Source organism: Colossoma macropomum, unplaced genomic scaffold, assembly GCF_904425465.1.
Source record: "Colossoma macropomum unplaced genomic scaffold, Colossoma_macropomum, whole genome shotgun sequence".
NCBI classification, from domain to species: domain Eukaryota; kingdom Metazoa; phylum Chordata; class Actinopteri; order Characiformes; family Serrasalmidae; genus Colossoma; species Colossoma macropomum.
Genome location: NW_023494804.1, coordinates 15,729,794 through 15,746,271, shown reverse-complemented (window position 1 = coordinate 15,746,271; position 16,478 = coordinate 15,729,794). Strand labels below are relative to the sequence as shown.

Genomic DNA, 16,478 nt, shown 5'->3' with positions numbered 1-16,478 from the left:
ATATACACTGACTGTATAGATGATAGAAAAGTATAAACACCTCTGGTCAAATTCCATGTTTTGTTGATTTTCTGAGTGTAAATAAGTAACACATCCTCTACAGAGACACACTTCTGAACATATGAATGCACAATAGACTGTGGATCATTTTATATATATATTTTTTTTTTCTATGTAATATACTGAAGGAAAATGTCATATTTAGGTGTGTCTCTGTAGAGGATGAACATATTTACACTTAGAAAATCAACAAAACATGGAATTCAAACGGGGTGTGTAAACTTTTGCATACAACTATACAAACACTCCATTGGTCAGACGTAATATGTCTGTGAAGCTGCTTTGTGATGATATCAACTGTAAACTGCACTATACAAACTAAACTGGACTAACCTGATACTAACCCTTTCCCCCCTGCCCTGCCCAAAATACACATATACGTTTGACTTACATTGCTAGTGCGGACTTCCATTGATTTCTATTGATTGTTGTATTACTGTAGCCAAACAATACTACACTTACACCTAATTCTAACCCTAACCTCAACCACGGGACCCAAAAGGCAGGTTTTCTGCTCCTATAGTTTAAATTGTGGTGATAACAACAAACGTCCTCACAATGACAGGACGTGACACATTGATACGACGTGACAGCTTAAGACATGTAGCCCTCACAAAGATGGAAAAACGAGCACATACATGCACTTACATACACACATATATACAGGCACGCACAAAAGTTCACAGCCTGATGAGAAATATTCCACTCTGTGTGTGTTTTTTTGGAGGTGTGTGTGTGTGTGTGTGTGGTTCTTTCTAAGCTGCTTTAATCCACAACAACTGTTTGTTTTAAGTTGATTAAAAATAATCGATAATCTGAAACAATCAGCTTCAGCTCTGCATGAAAACACACCAACATGTGACTGGGGTCAAAGGTCAAACCTCTTTGCTGCCCCTCCTCTCAGGATGAGGATCTGATGGAGTGTGGAACTGAGGCAGATCTCTGGAGAACAGGGATCTCCTGAGAACGTCTAATTAAGGCTCAGTGTGCTGCGTGTAATGTGGGTCAAATCTCATCAGCTCTTTTTAGTTGGTCCTCAACCAGAAAACACACTTACACACACACACACACAATAGTCCAAACTGTAGCAGCTCACTGTCAAACAAAACCTAAACAGAGAACTTTATACAAGAGCTTATGTGTTCAGAGTTGATTTTAACTACTGATTTCAGGTTTTTGAAGAGGAAATCCACTCATTTTCAAAATTCCTGCATAAATCAATCATTAGGATGTGAACAAAGTCATCCAGAGTGGTTTAGTGTGAGACGCTCTGTTATAGAGAAACTTACAGAGACAGAATTGTTCACAGTGGTGGTGATAGGACCAAGACATTCACCTCTAAAAGCTCCCTCACAGAAAGTTACTACATGAAATGTTACGAATACACTGCCTGATGTCTGAGACACTGGTTTACGATAGGTTTGAGAACTTAAAATCCATTCATGGTGGAGGGATACATGCAGGGTGTTATGAGGCAAAATAGTCCCCAAAGAAAACTTATTATTTCAGACTGTTTTACCATCAAGAACATTCCATATAAAACTCAGAAGACATGTGTAGGTTCACTGGTGGTTTGGGATAGTAAATAAAATGTCAATATTTGTGTTGTAGTCATGGCGACCCCTGGTTTCTATCACCACCACTGTAAAGAAATCTGAATAATTTCACAACAAACTTTAATTCCCCTTTAATATGTTATGTCATATAGCAGGGATGTAACAGTACACATATTCTATAAGATTATATATGATTCTTGGTTATGGGATTGATATTCATTTAAATTTTCAATATTCTGAATGCTGTATTGAGGATAGTTTAATATTTATGGCTTTTAATCTGTAAAATGCATTTTAAGGTAATTACAAATGAAAACCTTTGTTCTGTTTAAATTGCCCAAATCATGTTAAACTGAATATTCCTCACCATTTCGAAATAAGAGATACAAAATGCATATAAAACATAAAAATAAAATGTAAACAAGTTTCCAGAAAGTACTATTTACTCAGTCTATATATAGAAACTAAACTGCAAAAACAGCCCATTTTGAATTCACTGATTTTGTAATGTTTCACATATTTGCACATATCCACCTATTAGGCCTACATTACTTCAGCTCTGCCCACTCACACACATAGTTAATCAGAACAGAGCTCATTTCCATATATCAGTCTTAAAGGCACAGTAACAAATACAGCCTGTTTAATTGTTAGCAATGAAGAGAGCATGGAAATGGTCTTTAAAAATGAATTATTACTGTTTTTGGTGGGCAAAACTTTATAAATGGATATCAGGGGTTACAAAGTCATGAAGAATAGGACATGGGCCCTTAAATAAAAGAGATTTTAATTATTGAACGTTATTGAACATTTGTTCCAGGTCTCGGTAAAGACTACTATAAAAAGTACCATAAAGATGAATGAAGATTGCTATACAGAGTGCTATAAAAAGGCCAGCAGGTAAGTTTTTAACTGGATGAGTGCAGGGTAGACTGAGGTGGGGCAGAAAGGTCCACTGCACTTTATCAGATCAGAGCAGGCCAGCATGCAAAAACATGCAGATAACCACAGATCATTTGAGACATGCAAAGTCTTGCGCCTTGTCAGAAAAACATAAATAACCCCCATGACTTCATGACTCAAAAAACTGGTTCTACTAACCTTTACGGGCCTGGAAAAGAAAACAATAGTGTTATCTAAACATAGTCAGTTTTCTACCTATTCCAGATGCAGCATTCCAAATGCAAATGTTGGGAGCCACAACATTTTATGTCCATTTTACCATTGTGACTGCAAATATGTCTCAGTATGTGTTAATGTACTACTTTAAACTAAAAAATATAATATTAACGAAAACACTTTGACTTACTTTGCTCTGCTTTAAGCTTTAGCTCAGCTAAAGCCACTTTTCTCTCATCTCTGGCAGGAAACAAAAGTAGAATAGCTTCTTGTAACATGTCTCTCAGTGTTTGAGTTTTTATGAGGCTGAAGTCAGCTTCTCATTTGCCATGCCAGCTTTTTGTTTGAATTTTCCTGGGGGTTCTGATACTGTTACCATGTCAAGCTTGTCACAGTAGGAGAACCCCTTTTGGTGCTATATAGAACCATATACATGAAGGACCAATTTACCATGCAAAGAACCATTTAAGCATGAAATGGGTCTATATAGATCTCATGGTTCTAAACATAACCATTGCTTTTACCAAAGAACCCTTGAAAAAACATCTTTTGTAACAAACATGGTTAACATTGGTGTCAGTGGCATATTGACTCGTACAGACTAAATTAAGGGTTACTGTCCTCTACAGTGTGCTGGTAGCTCCACTGATGGTCTAGTTGAGTATCTGGTGGCAGTTTAAAGTGTGGAAGAGCTCAGGGTCTATCAGTGACCAGCTGAAGCCACTCACTGCAGGGTAAAGAAGCATGAGCTTTATCCAACAAACCAGGACAGAGTCCGTTTCAGACTATTTTTCTTGATAAAAAAGTGGAAATAAAGTTGCTGATTTTAATAAGGGAGTATACATTAATGTACAACTGTTTCTAAAAAGGTTGGGATGCTATGCAAAATTTTTAATTGGTTTTAAAAATACATGCCCATTTTGAATTTGATGCCAGCAACACATTTAAAAAAAGTTGCGACAGGGGCAACAAAAGACTGGTAAAGTTGTATAATGCTTAAAAAAAGTCAGTAACATAATTGGGTATAAAAAGAGCATTCCAGAGAGGCTGAGTGTTCCAGAAGCACTATGTGCAAGACTGCACAGGCAAATAGTGCAACAATTTAAGAATAATGTTTCTCAACGTAAAAAAGAACTTAGGGATTTTATGACCTGTAGTACATAATATCATTAAAAGAGTCAGAGAATCCGGAGAAATCTCAGGTTCATTTAAGATTACTGAGGCGAAGTGGAAAAGTGTCCTGTGATCTGACGAATCAAAATTTGAAATTCTTTTTTGGAAATCATGGACGCTGTGTCCTCCAGGCTAAAGAGTTTAAAAAAGCCTGCATCTGTGATGGTCTGAGGGGCATTAGTGATCATGGCAAGGGTGACTTGCACACCTGTGAGGGCTCCATTAACGCTGAACCATATATACAGGTTTTGGCAACATATGTTGCCATCCAGATAACGTCTTTTTCAGGGAAGGCCTTGCTTATTTCAGCAAGACAATGTCAAACCACATTTTGCACATATTACAACAGCATGGCTCCACAGTAGAAGAGTCCGGGTGCTAAACTGACCTGCCTGCAGTCTAGACCTGTGACCCACTGAAAACATTTGGCACATTATGAAATGAAAAATATGACAAAGGAGACCCCGAACTGTTGAGCAACTGTACTCCTGTATCAAGCAATAACGAGAAACATTTAGGTTTCAAAACTACAGCAATCGGTCTCCTCAGTTCCCAAACGCTTACAGAGTGTTGTTAAAATAAGAGGTGATGCAGCACAGCAGTAAACATGCCCCCGTCCCAACTTTTTTTGGAATGTGTTGCTGGCATCTATTTCAAAATGGGCACATACATACATACATCTACACCGCTTATCCTTTTGGGTCGCGGTGGGGTGCTCGAGCCTATCCCAGCTGTCATTGGGCGGAAGCCAGGATACACCCTGGACAGGTCGCCAGTCCATCGCAGGGCAGACAGACAGACATACACAGTCACACACACACTCACACCTAGGGGCAATTTAGCATGTTAGCATTTAGCCTGACTGCATGTTTTTGGGCTGTGGGAGGAAATCGGAGTACCCAGAGGAAACCCACGCAGACACGGGGAGAACATGCAAACTCCACACAGAAATGACCCCGGTCGCCCGGCCGGGAATCGAACCCAGGCCATTCTTGCTGTGAGGCGACAGCGCTACCCACTGCGCCACCGTGAAAATGGGAAGTTTTTTCAAAAAACAAAATTTCATTGTATTCTGTTTGTATTTACATTTTGCACAGTGTCCCAACTTTTTTTTAGAAACGGGGTTGTAAATGAAAGGCTTCGTTAGGCAGCAGTATAACATTCTGCTTGTTTACTTACTAGAAAAAGTGTTACATCACTCAGGACAAACTATTACTGTAATCTCACACACTCAGCTGAGTCAGGAAAACCTGAGCGCTGAATAAGAGCCGTCAATACATCAATCAATACATCAATCACAGGGATGTGAAAAAGACAGAAACTGAGAGGGATGGAAAGAAAGAAAGAAAGAAAGAAAGAAAGAAAGAAAAAGAAAGAAAGAAAGAAAGAAAGAAAGAAAAAAGAAAGTAGTGAAAAATTAGAGAGCAATAGAAAGAAAGAAAGAAAGAAAAAAACAGAAAAATAAAGAAAAAAGGGGCAGTGAGAAAAAAGAGAGAAAGACAGAAAGAAAGGGGAATGAGAAAAATGAGAGCAAAGCAAGACAGAAAGAAAGACAAAGAAAGAAATGAGAAAAGAAAGATAAATAACAATGGAGTGAGAAAGAGAAGAGAACGAAAGAGAGAGTGAGTTGTCCTCTCACAGTGGTGCCACATTTCTAACCTGCTCACTCACTCACTCATTCACTCACAGCCTTAAATGTAATTTTAAAACACATTAATAGTGAAGAGACACAATCCATCACCAGCACTGTACAGAAACCTGAGTCTCTACAATCAACCATTTCACACCAAACACTCTGAAGTTAAAAAAAACATCCAGGACTGCGTTTTTCTTGCAGTCTCCGTTAGAGTGCTGCACGCACACACACACACACAAAAACACACACACACATACACACACCATCATCCCTCTCCCATGATCCTAATTAGTTTAGGGTTACTATCCCACACTCTTAAAAAAGATGATTCTAAAGGATTCTTTAGTAAAGACAGTGACTCTATATAGAACCATGAACACTTAAAGAACTGTTTACATGCTTAAAAGGTTCTCTGCATAGTACAATTGTTCTTCAGACCGATGAAGAATGTGTTGTACATGGTTCTACACAGCACCAAAAATTTTTCTTCTATTGTATGCAAGCTTGACAACCTAACAACAGAAGAACCCTTTTAGAATCATATACAACACATTCTCCATCAGTCTGAAGAACCATTTTACTATGCAGAGAAACTGTTAAGCATGCAAACAGTTATTTGAGAGTTCAGGGTTCAATATAGAACCATTGTCTCTACTACAGAACCCTTGAAGAACCATTCTTTTAAGAGAGCAGATATATCTTAAACTTAAATTGAACTAATATTAAGGTTATTAAGCCTGTAAACACTGCATGGGTCACATTCAGAACTGTGCGCAGGCTGACATCTAGTGGTTAGACGAGGAAGTACAACAAAGTGTCAGATCCTGAGGTCCTCGGACGCATCAGTCCAGAGTTCTTCCTCCTCAAACACTCTGTAATTACTCAATAAATTATATCAGCTTTGTCAGAGCTGAGAAAACACTAAATTGCACAGTACTGCAGTCATGTAGGGATGGTCAGCAGAGCAGAGAAGAGCTAAAAGAAGATGAGTAGCTAAAGAGAATGGCTGTTACATTACGTTTAAGATGCAACACAAGATTCCTTTACCAAAAAAGTATACCTAAAGTTCACTTATTAAATAAATTCAAGTCCAAGTATGTTTCCCAAGTATACTTAATGCAGTATGTATACTAATATCAGTGTACTAATTCTGTACTTGTAAGTATACTATTTCAATACTTCTTGGGATGAAATTGGCCCACTTTTTAGTTCAAAAAAGTATACTTTAGGTGTAAGAGTAGTAAATTATGAACACAACTAATTTACATCTAAGTAAATTTATCATTTTGTACTGCAACCATTCAGTGAAATATTAATAAAATTTATAGGTACTAGTTATATACTTCTAATCCTCTTTTTAGTTTTTAGTTACAGTGCACTTTATAAAGTTTACTATTATATAAATACATACCAGTATAAGTACAAGCACAGGCCAAATATACTTACACTTTTCTGTACACTTATCAGTTTAAGCCAAGTGTACTTGAGTATAATTTTGTTTAGTATATCTCTGATAAACACATAAAAAGTAAAACAAAAGCATACTTACAAAAAGAGTATACCAATAGCACATTTGAAAAACTTAAGGGTTAGTACAGAAGCTAATTCAGTTAAGAATACACAAATACTCTGTACACTGCCGGCTTTTACTCACAGTGCCACTCTGACGGTTAAAAAAAGCTGACAGACAAGAAGCGTAACCTCAGACGATTACAAGGAAGGGCTTTAAGGAACTATGCTTTCCCAAATTAGCTACTTAAAAGGAACAGTTCGGTGAAGAATCCCTTCTGACCCCAAATGTAGTCGATAAGCCAAGATGTGTTTGGTGTCTGGATTTCTCTTCTTTAGTTTTAGCACTGGAGCTATGAAGCTAAAGTAGCTAACAAGCAATGAAAGCGTATACTCCTCCAATTAGCATGGTGCTAACTGTATGTCTAAATCATCATACACTGACCTCAAACTGTGTGGAGGTGTTCAGTATCTCTAATAGTCTTGATTATGTGGTTTCTGACACTGTATGACTCACTGTTATCCATAAACATGGACTAAAGTATGGATAAAAGTCTTCAGGGCGGCTGCTACTGTTCTTAGCTATGCAATGAAGTTTTGCCCAAACATATCTGTGGAAAGTGGATTTTTGTGCAAATGTGTTGGTTTTTTTTGCCAACTACTTAAAAAAAAAAGAAAAAGAAAGAAACATGACCTCAGACTTTTAAAAGGAAGAGCTTAAAGAAGCGTCCCTTCTTAAGTTAGTGCTCTAGCGAAGCTCCTTTTAGAGAAATACAGAGTGTGGGGTAGTGAAAGTGAGGAGAAGCGGATTTGGGGTCATTCAGAAGCACAGGAGCATGAGCAATCTGAGGCTGGGAAGCATCCCCCTGTTTACTCAACCTCTTCCTCTGGGACACAGGCCCATCACACACTTCACTACACACATGGTGGAACCAGAACCTGAGAAAGAGCGTACAGAGCGGTCACGACGGCAGAATTTTCACTCTGACTGTGAAAATGAAAATGCAAAAAAAAAAAAAAAGAATATTTGATTTTTTACAGCTTAATTAACATCTCTGATATTTAAAGTTCAGCTCGTTATCAGTATAAAAATCCTTAAATATTTACAAGTAACTAAATTTTACATTTTTAGCCTCAAACATTTTCTGAAATGGGGTGTTAAACAGGTAAATGCCTGTTTAATCGTGAAGAAACAAACTGTTTGTATTAGCAGCTTTTCACTCAGTTCCACGTCAGGGATCAACCAACTCAAAAACTAAAACAGACAGAGAGACTTGGCCCAACAATCTCTACATCACCACTGCTAGTTCTTTCCCCATTACTAACCAGCCTTTCAAGGATTGATTGATTTCTTGGCCACAGTTAAGGCTGCAATCATGACTTTTCTTTGTTGTACAGTAAGTGTCAAAGTAGAACCATCAAGAAGCAAAAGTAAAGCTGGAGACAAAGGAATGTTGACAGATAAATAACCAGACAAGATTTATGTGACATACAGCCATTAAGCTTTCACAACTGAACATAACCAAAACATATAAACACAATCTCCAACTCAACCCAGCTGACATCTGTTACAATTTTTGTTATTCGAAAAGCAGGGAGTGATGCAAATCCTGTGAGCTAATTTAAAGTGTATTAACTGATGAGACAAATTCTTAGAAGACACAAAAATGTCACGCTACACCATATCCCAATTTGCGGAAATTTTGAATGTTACCAGGTCACTTTTCCAGAGCTCTACTGCACCTAAAGGAGAGTTCTTAAATCAAATAACCAGATCATACAAATGTAAGACTAAGACTAAGATACATGATCACACAAATGATCCAGTAAGGAATGGTTCTTCAACTGAGTGTTCCATGGAACCCTGTATGCACATAGTGCAGAGCGTAGTCTCAGATATAGAAAATAGGAAGTACTCACTGCCATCTTATTCACAACTGGTAGCTGATTTCTGCTTCTAGTCTTAGCTATTGCAAGCCCATTCCCAATGCCAGTCCAACCAACTGCTAACCTGTTCTACAGCTATCCAATTCCCACTTCTAGCCTTTCCAGCTGCTCAAATCTCCCCGCTATTAGTGTTTTCACTGTTGCTCTTTTCAAACTGCAAGTCCATTCCCATAGCTAGCCTTATGACTTGCTAGTATTTTCCCACTACTAGCCTTCCCTCTTGCCAGTCCAACCAACTTTTAGTCTTTCTCCACTGCTAGTCCATTCCCTCTTCTAGCCTGTTCAACTGCTAATATATTCCCACATTAGCCTTACCAACTGCTAGTCCATTCCTAAAGCTAGTCTTAGGAACTGTGAGTGTATTCTCACTACTAGTCCATTCCCAACTGATAATCTTATTGACTACTACTCTATTTCCAACGGACAGTGTTAGGAACTGCTAGTCCATTCCCACCAGTAAGTCCTTTCCCACTGCTAATCTTTCCCAATCGATAGTCTTAGGAACTGTGAGTCCATTCTCACTGCTAGCTTTCTCTCTGTTGCTCTTTTCTCACTGCTAACTTTCCTTTCCAGCTTGCTAGTCTTACCACCTGTTAGTGTTTCCCTTCCTGCTAGTCCTTCCAACTGCTAGATCACCACATCTCTATGCTCTCACGGCATGGGTGGAGACAACCTCACCCTCTCTCAGCGCCAAGCAGCATGAAAATAACACAGAAAAAAGAGAATCTGATATGATGCAATAGGCACGCAAGCTTGTATTCTTGAATTTTCTGCATTTGGAAAGATCTTTGAAGAGGAATCTGCATTTAAGGGAACACTAAGTCACTGAAACGCCCCGCTCTCAATAGCTGCTGTGTTTCTGAGGCATTTCAGAGGAAAAACGCTGTAAAAGCCTCCTGAGAGTGGGTGGACACTGAAGGCCTTTGAGACAGAGGGCAGGGGTCAGCCAGAAGCCTCTGGTGTGCGGGTTCTTCAGTATATGGCCCGGTCAGGAGTGTCAACTGAGGTTTCTGTTTTGAAGGGTGTTCTTAGGCACAATGCAAAGTGGAGTAAAACTCCCTTGCTCCTGATAAAATCGCAGTAACGGACAGCTTCTTGTCGCTTATTGCTTTTACAGTCATTTGGGACTCAACCATACTTGATAAATGACGCACCATTTGGCTGTAGAGGCTAGAATCTCTAAACTTTCATATCCAGCACACTATTTAGGGAGTACAGAGCCATTTGGGATTCAGCCTGGGTTTGAAACACATTTGAGGTGTGTCATCCATGCAAGTGACAAATTCAGCCTGGGTTTGAAACACATTTGAGGTGTATCATCCATGCAAGTGACAATTTACGGCTTTTGTCAGAGTCCTGTCTTATGCTAAATGAAGGTCTTACAAACCTGACATCGCAGTTTATTTTGATTGGACTGTTTCTTAAAGGGCCCATATCATGTAAAACTCAATTCTCCTCACCTTTTTAAAATAAAGTTTGATGTTTGTAAAAGTTACAAAACATACACCCTTCAGTCCACACTGTCCATTCGTGGAAACTAAGCTGCAAAAAGAACCTGTTTTTAACTCTTCTGATTTTGTGATGTCACAAAAACAAACACAGTAACTTTTATTCTAAGTGATAAAGAGAGGCTGGGAAAATGGTCATGTAAAAATGAAGTACTGTTTTTTGGTACATACCCACACAAACGTTATATGTGGACCTCATAGAAAAAAATAAAATAGAAGAAAAATAAAGGAGGATATCAGCTCTTTATACCAAACCACAGCAACGCAAATGGAAACAGAAACTTATTTAGCTGCAATGTGTGCTTCAGATTGTTTTGAAAGAATGCATGAAGAATAAATAGGCAGTAAGTTTCCATTATGAATGTGTGGTTTCTGTTCCTGTTTGCAGTACTGTGTAAGGTTTGGTATAATTTTAAGAAAAGCAGTCACATTAAGATAAACTATGATGTCAGCTTTGTAGGACACTCTTTTAGCTCAGGCTGGGCTGCTCAAAGTTGCCTAGCTAACTCCCACGTGCCCTTACTCACACTTTTCATAACAAAAAAACATTAAAAAAAAGTAACCCATAAAAGAAGGAATATAATAACAGAGGAGTCCCACATCCCGCCTCTATGATCAGCACGTCAGTGATTCCAACCACGTGAACATACAGAGCATGTCAACTGCACATATATAAAATAGCACACGGGTCAACGACAAATAAGGTTTTCAAAAATTACGATTAATTTTATTTGCATATATATTTGCATCTATATCTCTGTGTATGTTCTTTCTTAAACACAGTGAGTGTTATCAAATCTTTTAACTGCTTGTTTCAGTTATTAAACTGTGCTGGTCTGGTTTCTCCATCTGACTGACTGGTTGAGCTGCCTGACTTTTCAGTCTAATTTCAAATTAAACAGGCATCTACGTAGACACCCGTAGAAAGATTTGACCTTCATTATACTCACATTTAAAAAAAAATATATTATAATAACAATTCCACATTCATGGTTCTCCTGAGGTCAGACCACCTGACATTATTTTGCAACATGGGATTTATTTTAAAGTTTTGAAACATAAAATCAAACTATTTTATTTAGAATTTTACATTACTAAATTACTTTTTTTGATAAATTACTGAACAACCATACATGGTTGAATGGTGGCACCACCTGACATGTTTAGACTTTTGGAGATAGTGATACTGATAGCGTACCAATACCATTTAACGCATATCCTATTCACATGAAACTGTAACTGATGTTAAATTATTATAAAAAATTTCGATTAACAATTGAATCTGTTCATTGTTTCCAACTATTAAAACACAGGCCTAAAATGCCTAAAAGGTAGTGTCGGATCAATACAGTGTGCAATCACACAAACATCTATATTTACACAGAATTATGTGTAAAGCTACATCTTCCTCAAAAGACTGAAAATATAAGCAAAAAAACACTCTTTCTGCTAGCATACGCGCTAAAAATACTAGAATTAGCTACACAGCTAACAAGTAAACAAACATTACTCACTGCTGCGCTCTAAACAGTTTAGAGCACCAAGTTAGAACTGTTAGAACTTTTATATTCATAATTCCCATGATGTATTAGAAAATGCATTTACTGCTTTTTTTTTATTGACCCTTATCTGCCTCAAATTCACATTCTGTTTGCTGCAGCTTAATATGACTGAAATCTAACGACTATGGAAAATAACTGCAGTCAGCTTAAATAACTGATCATCTCAAATAAGTGTGATTATGTTATAGTGTGACAGGCCTAATTGTTAAATCTATTTCCGTATGTGTAGAGTAGTGGATCTCAAACAGCTCCTCAGGACCAACAGATGGTCCACATTTTTGCTCACTAATCAATACATTAACTCTTTCTTATTAATCAATATATTAACTGAAGCTAAACTGATGATAAACAGCTTAAAATCACCAACTAAACACAAAACAGCGACAACGCACGGAGCTGAAGCTGGTTTCTTACTCGAATTTTCCATTCCACCTTAAATGGTGCAGCAGTTACATTTCAGCACCTGTACCTGCTGCAGCATTTAAACTGGAACAGAAAACTGGAATGAGACGCTGACTAAGCATTGCGTGTTGGGCCGGTCCTGAGGACTGGTTTAGAACCACTGCTGTACAGTGATGCTGTGTACTGTTCGTAAGTTTTACATCTTTTATTTGGCAATATTTAGCCTGTAAACATCATCAGCCTTCCATCCAACATTAGGATATCTGCTACACCTCTGTAGTCAGTGGCGAAGTTATGGTGGTCTTTACACTTCTCAGACTTTCTCTGATTCTGTGCACTACAGGATAATAACACAGGAATGTTTCAGCCCCCACCCCCCTCACCCCCGTCTGTTGGGGATTTGACAGATTTGTGCTATGAAGCATGCGTCGTGTGAAGCTGTGAAAAACAGGGCTCTGTTCAGGTGAAGCTCTGAGAACAGCTCAGAGGTTCTGAATGTAAACACTGTGTCTGAAGCTCATCCTGGCCCAGACGCAGGAGGACTATAAAAACAAAGAGTGTTTTTTTATACCCACACGGATGTGCTTTAGTCTGTGAAGTATAATTTTCCCCTCAAAAAGGTTAAATATGACAAATTAGCCAACAGAAATAAGCCACCTGCTGTATTTTAGAGCTTTCAGCCTGAAGAACAAAACTGTGGCCAAAGACAAGAGATCTGAGTGTTTAGTTGACGGTAAAAAGGTGGAATACCAAACAAAAAGAACACCAAATACAGCACAAATTACTATTTCGAAGCTACAGTTTAATATTTCGAGTGCACAATTTACTGTATTGAGTCCACAAATGAAAATTTTGAGGCTGCAAATAAATAAATCGAGGCCACAAATGAATATTTTGAGACAATGAATTACTATATTGAGGCTATGAATTACTATATTGAGACCACTAATTAAAATTTTGAGGCCACAAAGTACTACACAGAGGCCACAATTTACTGTACTGAGACCACAAATTACTATAATGGGGCCAAAAAGTACTACAATAAGACCACAAATTACTATATTGAGGCCACAATTTACTGTACTGAGACCACTAAATAATATTTTGATGTCATAAATTACTATATTGAGACCACAAATTACTATACTGAGGCCATGAATCATTATTTTGAGACCACAAATTACTATATTGAGGCCACAATTTAATACATCAAGGCAGTAAAATAATATTTTGAGGCCACAATTGACTATACTGAGGTGACAATTTACCATACTTGGGCCACAAATTATTAGAAACTTAACTTGTGGCCTTAATGCATGAATTCGTGGCCACGATGTCTTAAAAAAAATAATCACCACGTCACCTTATAGTCTCCACATTTATCCATTTAATTTGAGTAATATTACTTCTGCAACATGAATTACTCGCATTACTTTTAAAGGTTTCCATGGAAACCGAGTGTAAAGCTAATGCAGACTGAAGCTAGCGCCAAAATAAACACATTATCTGTCTGTGTAACGTTAATAAACAGAAAACAAACGAGTAAAAATATGAATTTATCACCTATAAATGTTAAAATCACGAGGATAACTGATAAGACGTGCTTACTGGTAATCCAACTTAAATTAGCTAACCTAGCTAGCTAGCTACGTTAGTTAGTTAGCTAGCTAGCGTTAACTTAGCCGAGATCGAATATCAATGAATGCATGAACTACAAACAAAACGGTCAATATGAATATAAACCGTTTGAAATCAGCAATTAAAAATATGACAATAGTCTTTTAGGGACATAAAATTAAGCTAAGATCACATTTTATCTACTTTATCTTACTAACATATTAGCTAACTAACTTTACATAACCGCCTGAAATGACCAATTAAATTTACCGTAAAAAGGTAAATGTTTAAAAGCCGATTAGTGATCATTAATCTATACATTAATAACATAATAATAACATAAAACAGCTTGGAATCACCAAAAGTATGACAGTCTTTAATCATAACGAAGTTTATAAGGCTTTTTATTCGAATCTTCCGTTCTGTTCAGCAGCGTCGTGTGTTCTTATTTGAATTTTCCGTTCCACCTTAAATGGTGCAGCAGTTACATTCTGGCGTCTCAGGCACCAGAATGTAACTGATGCACTATTTAAGGTGGAACGGAAAATTCGAACAAGAACACACGACGCTGCTGAAACAGCGGTTTAACCATGTCTGAAAACACAGTAAAAGCTCAGTAAACAGCAAGAGACTCACCTCGGTTTGTTCGCCAGAGTTCGCTGAGATGTTTCAGAAGTTACTGAGTTTTCCGGAGTTAAAGGGCCGGTTTGCTGAGCAGCAAAACAGGAAAAGTGGATGAGGAGAGTCTGAGAATGAGTAAGAGAGAGGGAGAGAGAGAGTAGGAGGGCAGGCATGCCTCTGTAAGGAAAAGGATGTTTGGTAATATGGGAAATGATTCGAGTTTCCCGGTGGCGTGTTGGCTATGCCAGGAATGCGCTTTAAAGACACAGTGGGCTTTAAAGGGCTCATATCCTACATTTTACATACATCTTATATTTTCCCCTTAAGGTCCACTTGTAATGTTAGCGGAGCTTTATGTACCAAAAACACTAAACAGAGTCAGTATTCATATTTACATGACCATTTTATCCCTTAGAACTAAATAGTTTGTTTTTGTTACTGTGCCTTTGAGACTAATTTATGTAAATGAGCTCTGTTCTGATTAGTCCTGCATTGTGCCTCATCAGGGCGCTTGTAGAGATGAGAATTACCACTCTGTAATGTTTTCCAGGTTTCTCAAACGCTAGAGGGCGCTCCCGAGCGAGTCCAAAGTGAATGGGTTCAGATGGAGCATTTGAGCAAAATCATAGTTTAGAAATGCTTAAACATTTATAATGTGAGAGGATACATTTATTTCCTGAACACAGAACAGCATAAAACATTTTAGCACTGCTGTTATATTTTTAAGAGCTTTTAAACTCGAGTTATAGGAGTTTAAAATGGCATCTCATGTATATGCATGACATCTGTGAGCGTGAACAGCCAATGAGCTGCTCCGCTCGCCAACCAATCAGCACTCAATAGCAGTAATGCCAGCATTCTGCTGCCCAAAACCCGTTTGCTGTAGAAAAAAAGGAAATATATAGGTAAGTTTTCTTTGTTTTTTTAGTGAAATACATCCTTCTACTTTCTAAAATTAAAGAAACATTCTGGGCGAGTGATTAGAGACTATTTAATTTTTCATTTTTAGCCATTGAGCTTCATTTACTCCCATTCATTGAGGACTTGCTCGTGGGTGCCCTGTGGTGTTTTGCAGTCCAGTTTTTGATATAATGGGGGAAATAGGAAGTGGCCAGGCTCCTCATAAATCGGCTATGGCCTCATTCAGAAAGCAGGCCAGGCTGAAACACATAACGTAACGTTAGCATGAATGGGTGGGCGCTAAACTGCTGTAAGTTGAATAGGTGGATGACATCACAGAAATTATGATTTCAAAACAGGCTGTGTATGTTTTGAAACTTTAGTGTATATTATAGTATATATAGTATAGCAATTTTTCATTTAAAGCACAACGTGAGGAATATTAAGTTTTTCACAATTTTTTTTTCTTTAAATTGTTAGACAGTGCAGTGTATTTTCCCTTCAAAAAAAGAAATTCTGTGCCAAACGCACAAGTAAATTTGAGGTTTTTTTTCAAAAACAGACTTTCCACCTATAAGTAAACATTTCTTATAACACTGAGATGTACAACTCAATCACACTGAACTTGTGACAAAGATAATTATGATGAGGTCTGATATTTTAATTCTTGCTGTTACCAAAGTTAGACCTTCTAATGTCATTTTTTAGCAGGAAATCGCACAACTTTTCTCTAAATATTGAAAAAAAAACATCTCATAAAAATGTTTCCCTGTTTTGTGTGACGGGGTGGACGTGTTATTCTTGATGTACCCATTAAAATCACCAGTGCTATCAGTTATTCATCATGTCATATATAGGACACATATCC

The 16,478-nt window shown here is 37.7% G+C and overlaps 1 protein-coding gene across 1 annotated transcript in view; it reads right to left on the bottom strand.

Moving 5' to 3' along the window:
• Nucleotides 1-14,898, bottom strand: part of tacc1 (transforming, acidic coiled-coil containing protein 1) — a 71,517-nt gene extending 56,619 nt beyond the window's left edge. The window contains exon 1 of the mRNA XM_036594253.1: nt 14,726-14,898. Coding sequence (XP_036450146.1) covers nt 14,726-14,883 — 158 coding nt within the window. The 5' untranslated portion in view covers nt 14,884-14,898. The remainder of the gene's footprint in view (nt 1-14,725) is intronic.
• Between the last annotated feature and the right edge of the window lie 1,580 nt (nt 14,899-16,478).